The sequence below is a fragment of the Corvus brachyrhynchos genome, unplaced genomic scaffold (assembly GCF_000691975.1).
Source record: "Corvus brachyrhynchos isolate BGI_N302 unplaced genomic scaffold, ASM69197v1 scaffold17, whole genome shotgun sequence".
NCBI lineage: Eukaryota > Metazoa > Chordata > Aves > Passeriformes > Corvidae > Corvus > Corvus brachyrhynchos.
Genome location: NW_008240046.1, coordinates 8,599,910 through 8,610,503, shown reverse-complemented (window position 1 = coordinate 8,610,503; position 10,594 = coordinate 8,599,910). Strand labels below are relative to the sequence as shown.

The following is a 10,594-nucleotide window of genomic DNA, read 5'->3' as shown; positions in this document are numbered from 1 at the left end:
AGGAATACAATCTGGTCAATTTATATTGCTTTCAAAAACACCTCCTGTACCTAAAAGATTAGTTTTTCACTAGAGTTGGCTAGAAAATGAAATGTCTTCTATTTTGGCAAAAGAGGTGAAATATTTGTGGAAAAACATTTCCCTAATTCAGGACCAAAATAATAGCTACTGTTTTCTGGGTTGCCATGTCCCATGGGATGACATTTTCTCATTTCATTTCTTTTCAAGATGTTTCTGGTAAAACCAGGAGGTGTAAGGAAGCCATCAATTATGTTATCTTTTCTGTTCTCTGGAATGGAGAGGCAAAATGATTTGGGGGGAGGATTGGAAGAGCGATGAATTTTCCACATAGACCTCCTATGGAAAAAGAAGATTTTAAACCTTTACACCTCAGATTACTTTTATTACAAAGAAACATTCATATTACAGAATCATATTACAGACATTCATATTACAGAATCAAGACAGTATCTAGAATAGCTTTTGCACTACTAAATTTTGAAGACCAGCAGACTCACAGATCAGAATTTCTAGAAGGCTCTGATTTTCTTCTTAAAAAGTCTATGCTAGAAATCATTTTTTGGCTTAACACATTTTTACTTTCTATTGGGCAGTTATAAATTTGATGGCTGTTGTCACTTTGGAATGATGTGTGATGGTGAAGGAGATGGATGTTCATAACTGCTAAAAATACTTTAATGCTGATTATTAAGGTATTAAAATGTCACTAACAAAATTACAGTAAAGTGGTATCATTGTGCTATAAATACTTGAGAATATAGTATTTGACTCTTTTATTGACTATTCAAAATAGGACAGAAACAGAAAGCTGAGTATTTTAAATATTGTGTTTAATTGGTTTTGATTTGATAATTAAATTTGTTTTAAACAATATACATCTTTAGTAAGCCTGGATTAACTGTGGATCAGTTTGGACGCAGTCATTTCCCCTTTCTCATACTTGAGGAAGAGCCTCAGCTAATCTGAGGCTCAGCACTGGAAATTAACCAAATCCAAATACAACCAGCCTAAAACCCACTGCAATCACATGTTGGCTACAAGTAAAAGCTCTTCATTTTATGGTGATGAGCACTGGTAATGCAGCTGATTTTTGAGGAAGAGAAAATAAAAGGACTCCATGATGGTTTATGTTTGCTACCTATACATTAAGGCATATTGACAAAGTTTAGGCTCATATCTTAGGAGCCAAGAATATTTTCACTTAACTAGCAAGACTTTTGAAGTCTCTGAATGAACAACTTGCCAACTTGATTTTACATTTTGTGATGTTTAATGTGTTGAGGGCTTATAACATTGCTGGAAGTATCACAGTTTTTGTAACATGTTAAATATCTTTTAAGGAAGGATGTTAACAACCTTAAGTGTATTAGGCATTTACTGATGGTGAACTATAATGAGCATTTATGACATATGTCAGAATGTGTAAAGAAGAGAAGAAAATAGTTTGCTAAAGTGGTCATGAAACTGATGCCTGAAGGAAAGGAAAACCTTATCAAGTGAGAAGAATGATTTCAGGTACATGGCTTGATTAACTTCTTGTGTGGTATTTCTTACATCAGAAATAACAAACTTTTTGCAGTATGATTTATATTTACTGCACATTATAGCTTCTATTTACTTACATGCACAAGCAAAAAAAAATCTTGGTTCTGTTTTGATATTTCTTTTTTCTATTTCTACTTTGGACTTATGCAAATTCCTGTAGTATGAGGCAAAATGAATAAATGTTCTCCTTCTTCATGATACTGTTGATTTTTATATGGTTCTAAATCCTCTCTTTCCCAGACAGGAAACATTCACATACTTTATGGCTCTTCAGGCAGAAGCTATACCATACTTTTAATCCTTTCTATTGTTTTTTGCTATATGTCTTCCTACTCTATTTTTCCTTCTGATATGAAATTACTATAATTACATATAGTTTTTAGTTCATTGCGTAATGAGAATTTGGAAAATAATTTTTATTATGCCACTGTATGCTGAGCCTCTCTTTTGCCTATCATGCTACATATTTTCTAATTTTCACTGAGCTTGAAATTCAGTTGCTGATTAACAACCAGTGACTTAGTTTTGAGTTTGTTTTCCTGATTGGTAGAAGATAAAATAGAGACTTTTAATATGCATTTACAATTTGAAGTATTTTTTTTAATCACTGCATGCCATTTTATTTAGTAACAGAGGGTTTATATGCAGTTTTATCTCCTAGTTCTCCATTGCAAATTGGTGAAATTAGCAAGTTTCATCACTTCATTACTTTTCTTTTTCTGAATGATCTAAATAACACAGGTTTTAATACCTGCCTTCACAAAACTATTAATAATCTCCCTATTTCTCTAAAAATAAATAAAACACATATTCTCACTTTTAATTTTTAAAATTTTTATTTTCATTATTAACTAGATTTTTTAGCCAATTGACTGCATATGGAAATCAGATTTGCAAGTATGTAGTTCACAACCAAGTGGTCTTTTTTTGATTTGATTTTAAACCAGCTATTGTTGCATCCAGTCATTGCTCACAGCATCCCAAGGCTAAGTGTGCAGAGCAACTGCCCTGGTTTCTCCCACCTTCTCACTCTGTGGAGATACCACTCATGAGGCCCAGTAGGGAGATGGGGATTTGAGGGCCAGAAATCCCTCTGCTTTGTATTCCTTTTCATGATCAGAAGAAAAAGAGTGGAAAAAGTCTCTTATCCTAGAAAGGCTGTACTTCCCACACCTACTCTGATCCCTGCTCAGGATGCCTTCTGTCTCTCTGGCTCTCCCTCAAATAAACCTCATCTCTGACCCCAAAGGCATTTGCCATTGGCTTGGAAGAAAATCCTTCTTGCAGTTCCCCAGATTTGCCCTCTAGACATGTGTCTCCCCTTTCATTGCTGTGTTCAAAGAGGGTAACTTCAGTACCTTTCAGAGTTACAAGCTCAGTAATATTTTGTTTGAGTACTGTTATGCAATTCTAACATTTGGTTCCTGATCACTTTATTTTCTTGCCCTGGAAACTCATCTGATAGATGTTTCAATATGAGTTGGTTCCTCAAACTTATCAGGGAGCAGTTAGCAGTTGTGATCTATAGCTGGGCAGCAATTTTAAAATCCTATATGGTAGGCTATGCTGGAAGGAATGTTTGGATGCCGCACTTAGAACTATTTGCTTCAATTTCTGTCCACTGATTCATGGCTGGAAACCAACAGTAACATCTCATCAAAGAAAAGGACAATATCTCATGAAAGGACACTACTGGGATGTGTTTGTGCTTATCTGTACAAAAATTAGTAACACCTATATTACTAGTCTGTGTTCACATTTTTATAAGTGCATCACGTGCATACACATGCAAACCTGACCATTAAAAAGTTATATAAAAGTTTTAAATTGTTTTATTATTTCATTCTGAAAACATATTTCTTTTAAGAGTACTATGCTTTTTCTGACTTTTAGAATAAAGTTGTACATATTTTTAAAATAATTATTAGTTCAAACAGGGTTTAGCATTTGATTTTACATATTAAAGAAATCAGGAAAAAATGCATCTGGTATTCACTAGATTAATACCCCACAACAAATGATCCTTATATTTCTACCCTAGGACAGCAGACTCTAGCATGGTCTAAAACCCTGCACTACAAATGCTACTTATATAGAAACTACAGGGAAGGTGAGCCTCCACTTCAGTGAAATCCAAAAGGTGGTCTATGTCCAGAAAATAAGAAAATGAAGGATTGCATTTTAAAAACAGGAGATCTTTTAAAATAAATAGCTGAGTGAAGACCTAGAGGCTTATGTTTTATCTCAAATTATTTGTAAACAACATTCTGTCTCAGAGATTGGTATGGAGTTACTGAAAGCACTGTATGCAAGCCAGACCATGAAGATGGGAGATGAGTTTATAGGAAACAGATCCTGTTCACTTAGACTTCCTTAAACAAAGTTTGCTGACTGGGGTCACAGACCAATGAAGATAAAATAATGATAACAAAATAAATATTTCTGCTTGATCTCCATTGCTTACATATTCCTGCTATGTAAAAAATGTAATGAAACAGTCTTTCATCTTTGTTTACGTTCATAAGCTAATGCTTCGCCTTTTTAATTTTTTTAAAAGAAAAGATTTGCATCCCATGTAAAACATTACCAAAATTTAATTCCACTGGCATGATGGTAGGGCTGTACTGGCTGGGTTGCCCTCTCAGAAACTTTCCTGCCACAGACTTCATAAACTGTCCTATATTCTCTGCAACTTTCTCCCTTCCAAAGCTTTTCTATTTTTTGCAGCGTGGAGGTTGTGTATGATGAAATGAATTGTCAGTATGGAGGAACTGGTGGATTTTGGAACCCCGAGTTCAGAGAATTTCAGCCTTTCAGTGCTGATAGACAGTGATCCTCAGAAGGACACTGCATTTGACCTGAAGCCTTGGGAAAGGCTTCCCAAATTGTGTGATAACACTGAGTTTGTTGCTGTGTAATTAAAGTTATGTCATTGGGTGGAATATGTAGAGATGTAGACAATTAGGTTTATGGGATTTAGTAACAAGATGGAGAATTTTGGGTGTGGATTAGTTCTTCTTCTTTTTCCTCCTTCTTCTTCACAAATCTGGTGGTTTTGGTATTGGTTCAAAAAACCCTCAGTGTGGAACATGAATGTTTAGTTATTGGGTTATAAGTAAAAACAAATTAGTTGCCATTCCATAATTGGGTAATTTGGCCCTTAAAAGGCCTTGGAAGTTAGAACTCGGGGCCATTTTCTACCTTTTTAACCTAGAGGCACACTCTGTGCAGCTATGCCATAGATAAGAATTCATAAACACCAATTAGAAGAAAAACCTGGCATCTCCTGCATTTTAATCCGAACTCTGTGTAAAAGAACTCACGAATCAGAGGCAAAACAAAAATAGAGAAATCACAAATTGGGGCCTGTGTGTGAGAACTCAGAGTTTGAAAGCAGAGAAAATTAATAGGTGGAGGCAGCAGGGATATCACACCTGGGTCAGTGGCAGTGCTTGTTTTAGCCATACAGGGATGCCGCCAAGTGCCCCGCACAGTGGTGTCTTATTTAGGCCTACTTTTGCCATAGCCCCTCCTTCCTAATGGCTTGGGGTTCACTGCCTCACCTTGTGTGGTGGCTGCTATTGCTGCATGGCCCCATGTTTCTCTCCTTATCTCTTTCTTCCACTCTGGGAAAAACAGGAATCCACTCCTGTGTCCTGGAAGGCTGAGGGAAAAGATGTAGGACCAGAGCCCTGGTTGTGTGCTTCTGCCTCCACACGCTTGTAACTGGGATTAGCCCCAGAAGGGAAGCTGCTCTGACACTTCCAGACATTCAAGGTATGTGTCCTTTCCATTCTCACTCTAGCTCCAAGACTTAGTTCTTCCTACTGCAGCTTTCACTGCTTTCTCAGGTGTCAGTCAGAGTATTGGGTCTGTAGACTGTATAGACTGGCATTTTTCCTTGAGGAGGGAAGCAAGAGAAGGTAAAATGTATCTTGAAAAATGTGTAGCACAGCCAAATCTGAATGGAATTTCATGAGATAAAGAAATAAATGGAATTTCATGAGATAAAAGACAATTCTCTGTCTGAATTTTGAAAGTTTGCTGCAAAGAGTTTAATATGAGTTTTTCAGAAAAAAATCACAGGAATCCTAATTGAAGGAAAATGTTAGACAGTCTAATTATGAGAGCCTACCAGTTCATATCATTTTATGCTTTATCAATTGTAAAGTAACTCATTTCTCTGAGACTAGACCCAAAGTTTCCAAAAATAAACTAACAAAAAAGTTTACCTTACTTTTCATTAACATTATATTTTACAGCAAAAGAAGATAGGCAGTAAATTATTACAAAATCCATCTAAAATGACAACAATGTGAAGCATCATAGAGCGCTCTTGAATGGGTTTCTGCTTCAGTGTGAGAACCCACTGCTCAGTTTCATTTTCTGTAGGTCAAGAATTGCCTATTGGGTCAATGTTGCCAGTATTCCTTAATTCAAATGCAGGATGCAGAAATTTTGCCCAGAAGAAGTTTTATCCTTTGTATTTTTGTTTCAGACTTTTATTCTTCAGAAAGTCAATAGTACTAATCAGTACCAAACTTAGTGCTATTGAAAAGGAAAGTAAAATATAAGTCTGAATTACAGCAACAGCTGAGTGGCCAGTATCATGTTGATAGATGTTTTGATCAGAAGAAAAGGTCTTTTCACTCTGCAAAGCATTTCAACAGACCGATAATGGTTCATCTGTCTTAAAATTCTGCAGAAATCAGATATAAAGGTTTCTAGTTGTGGCATGGCAAGAATAGAAAGTGAGAAAGGGGGATGCTTCTTCCCTTGGGCAAAAGTACAAATGGACTTGAGAGGGGCATATCTCAGAGGATAAAACATGCTTCATGTCAAGAAAAAGGTGAGTAGCAATAGCAAAAACAGCAGTGATCAAGGCAGGAACACTTTTTTCTGCAAAGTGGTGGTGCATTTTGTTGTCTGGCAGAGAATCTCTTTCAGAGATCTGGAGCAGTGAATCCTCCACAGCTTACGTGCTTGCATGTGAGTGAAAGGAAATAGGTTGTCTTCAATAAAGCCGTAGAAAAGAAGGAAAGTTTCTTGTCAGCCCTCAAGCATCAAGCAATTAGAGCAGGATAATAATTTCTAAGCTGAATTGTTTAACACAGTCTTTGACGAGTGGAGAGGAAGCAGAAGAAAAGTATGCTGTCACCAAACTCTGAGCTCCCTCATGCACAATGGGAATGAGGGGATTTCAGGAATGGCTGATGAAGCTGCCTGGGGATGTGGCATATGTACAGTAGATTTTCATATTTAGTGCTAACATACACTCATTTGTTAGAGAACAATAAAAGTGCCCGTGCCATATATTTATTTGTCTTGAATTTCAAGCAAAGTATTTTATGTTCATCTGTTTAGTATTTTTCTGCAGTTTATAAGGCAGCCAAAATGAGTGATAATGCAAGTAAAAAACAAAGGTTCCTAAAGCAAAATTTATTTGTTTTTCATCCCCCATGAAATATAACTCACCACATCCAAAAAATGAAAACCAGTGACAGATCTGTTCTCCCCTTTCTGTAACTCCATTTAGCAACAGCAAGATTAACACACACCCATCAACTCACTGAAAGCCTGCCTTCTGCACATGAAGAGTGGCCTAAATATTAGGTAGGTGGATGCATGGATCATTAGGAAGTTGCATTTTTTAGCTTTTTACCCTTAACATTTCTAGTATCTTTTTTGATTGTTGTAAGAAATTTCTCTATATGGCTGTAGCAACCATGTTTAATTTTCTCTAAAGTAGCTCTTTTCTCTCTAGTAGGGGGAGAGAGAGAAGCTGCAAATGAGTTGCACCCAGATACAACTCCAAACATTGCTCATGGAGGACAGTAAAAATCATTAAGCCTCTTCTAGTAAACATGCCTCTTTTCAAAGATCAAAACGAAACACGGTGGTGGCTGTAAAATTAATTTAATTGAGAACTTAAAAATATTTTCATTGCTGATTTTTCACTCTGGTAATTTTGGACCACACACACTTAGAAATAAAGATTAAATCAAAGTAAGAATGTGCTGCAAATTTATATAATAATTTTACTTTAAATTTTGGTATTTAGGGTTCATCTCATATTCCACCAAGAAAGAAGAAAGAATTAAAAAATTGTATTAACTTTTTACTACTAAATTTTGCCTCTGAAAGCAGATAATTTTTTTTGGCCTGGCTCTGTGTGTTATTTTCCATTTTGCTCAGCCTCCCACACACTAATGACTTGTGCATGGAATTTCATATACTCTATGAATATATGTTCTTTTTAAGCAGAGTCTCCACAGAGGTGGAAAATGTGAATGTCAAATGAAGCTTGCCATTCCTAAAAGAAGGTTAAAGATCTAGGACCGTGTACAAGTCTATCCTGAAAGTCAGTTTGTCAAGGCATAATTTATGGACGTTCAGTTGCCCAGGCGTAATTCTGCATTTCTTTCAAGATGAATACTTTTATATCTTCAGGCATGTGATTTGTCAAGGCAGCTTTGTGGCCTGGTGGGCAATCAGAATTTGCCTTAGTGGACTGAAATGACCCAGAACAAACTCACCACTTAATCTTCTTTATTGCTGAAATCAATAACCAGATCCATGCTAAGTGCTGACAGTTCTTATGTAGGGAGTGAAAAGTAGAAGTGTCTGCTCCTTGAACTTCCAGCATTTTATGAGCCAGAAGTTTTGTTTTCTTCCTTGACAATGAACTTCTTAATTTTGTTTTATAATTCATAAATTAATAGGAGATATTTTCTTTGTGCTGATATACACATGCAATGACACAAGATTAATGTATTTCAAATGCCATCATCCAGAATGCTTAATGCAGCAGTCAGTGAAAATTCCCCACATAGAAACCCAGGTAGGGACAGTGGCCTCTGGCAGAGCCAGGCACTCCAGGTGAGCAGCAAATCTATAGCCAACCATGCTGGCTCACAAGCTACCCTTCTGGAGAGCCCTGTCCTAAATAAGAGTTTTCACCATTCTTTAAACTAGAAGACCATGAATATATTCAGCAAGAGGAGTGTATGGCAGGGTTCAGATTTTGTAATATATTTGAATGAGGAAATACACAAAAAGCTTAAATTAGTTTTCCTACTGTTGTATTTTAGGGAATAGGACTACATGACCTTTAAAGGCCCCTTCAAAACCAAGCTTACCTATGATTCTGTGATTTAATTTTTTTTGTTACTACACAACAACTGATTTACTCTGCAGTTTCATGCAACACTCATAATTACAACTTGGCCTGAAGAGAATGAGTAGCAACAATAAAAATAAGAGCCACTGAGTGGGCCAAAGATACTCAGAAGACAAGTAGTTTATACATTTGGTAAATGTGGAAAAACCCTCAATTTGTGCTCTACCTCTTTGGGAAATAGAATTCTGAACTCCACAGGTATCTGTGGATTAGGAAGAAATAAAGTAACTCTGTGTGCAAAGCAACTATAGGATATAATGTCATTTATAACCATTGAAATTATTATCTTATGAGAGACACAGTTAAGAGAAGGGTGTTGTAAAATTTTGGCTCTGGAGCTACTTACTTGTCCATATGCCTGTTTATACCATTTTTGTTTACTCCATATTGGAAAGCAATCAGAAAAAAATGTTATACTGAATTATGAGTGCCGTCAAGTTTTGTATGAAAAGTATTAAAACTTTAAACAAAAAAGTCTTTTAAATTCCTGTCCTTCTGGTCCCACAGTCTTATCTTGTTTTACACTTTTGTTTAAACTGTTCCTTCCCTTTCTTTTTTTTTATTTGGAGTTGATTCAATAACACAGTCTTTTTTTATTTCTTGCAGATGTTAAAATGATGAAACCTTCTTTCCCTCTGGAGCAGTGCACAGCAGCCATGACATCTCCTCTGGTCCTCTGTGGAAGGTACATTGGAGTCTGCTGCTGAACTGTTATGACATGTCTCTAGCAATCAGAAAGAAAAGCTGGGAAGAGCATGTGACCCAGTGGATGGGATTGGCTTCAGAGTCTGTGGAGTATAATACAGCATGTCGTCACGGACTTGTAGCTGATAACTTGCAGACAAGCATGGAAAAAGATGAGGTTTTGAGCGTGGACCGGAAAGAAAAATGTGCTTCATTTCCAGAGTGCTGCTATAGTGGAGAGGTAACTGGCTTCCCTGAAAAGCAACTGGGAAATGTTTCAAAGGAGGTGGATGAAAATGATAACCATGAGGACGAGGAACATTTTCTGGAGGCCAGCACAGAAACTCTAGTCCATGTGTCTGATGATGACGATGACTATTCTGCACTCAACCTGGATAGTGTTAATTACCACATCACTGCTGTAGGAAATGAACCCACAGATGAAGGGCACAGCTTAAATGGAGCAGGCTCCTTAACAAAGATGGTACCAATAACAGAGGGTAACAAAGCAGCTGAATCATCTGGAATAAGTGGAGATATAAGTGAGGAACCTGGATGTGACACAGTTCCTAAAGAGCAGATGAAAAAAGAAGATGTTTGTGGCAGTGTTGGCCAAAGCCTGGAGCTTTGTAATTATGAAGTCTCAAATGAAATAGTAGATGTAGAGAAAGAAAATTGTATCAATTCTCCAAATGTGAAAGAAGTTATTATGTCTGGGAAGCAGCTGCTTCATACTGCTGTAATTGCACAACAGCGCCGGAAATCTGATGCTTTCAAAGACGGCCTTGGAAAGTCTGAGTGCAATGTGGTAGAGAGTGGGATTTCTTCTGAATCATACACCAGTAGTGATGGACAGCTCTGTACAGCAGTGGAACCCAGCAACTGCCTTATGCAATCTTCTCCTTGCTCTTGCATCCCGGCAGTGGAAAATGGTCTGGATGAAAGTGGTTTCACAGAACCTCAAGTGGCCCCTGAAAACAAATGCCTTTCAAATGTCAGTTCAGCAGAAGACATTCAGTGTTTACATGTAAGGAATCATTTGACCACACACGAATATTCAGACAATGAAGTGAAACTGCGCAAAAGAAAGGTAGGATGTTTGTAGACTGCAGAGATTTTTTTCAAATATTTTCCCCCAATTTCTGATGATGGTGATACTGTGCC

General features: G+C 36.9%; 1 protein-coding gene across 6 annotated transcripts in view; it reads left to right on the top strand.

Moving 5' to 3' along the window:
- Window positions 1-10,594, top strand: part of DLC1 (DLC1 Rho GTPase activating protein) — a 219,937-nt gene that overhangs the window by 7,213 nt on the left and 202,130 nt on the right. For 4 of the 6 annotated variants that reach the window (XM_017744514.1, XM_017744511.1, XM_008641434.2 and 1 more), the window contains one exon: window positions 9,353-10,520. In XM_017744514.1, the coding sequence (XP_017600003.1) occupies window positions 9,465-10,520 (1,056 nt within the window). In that variant the 5' untranslated portion in view covers window positions 9,353-9,464. Of the gene's footprint in view, window positions 1-5,205; window positions 5,344-7,102; window positions 7,180-9,352; window positions 10,521-10,594 lie in introns of all 6 variants that reach the window. The other 2 variants (XM_017744512.1, XM_017744513.1) reach the window with 2 other exon arrangements.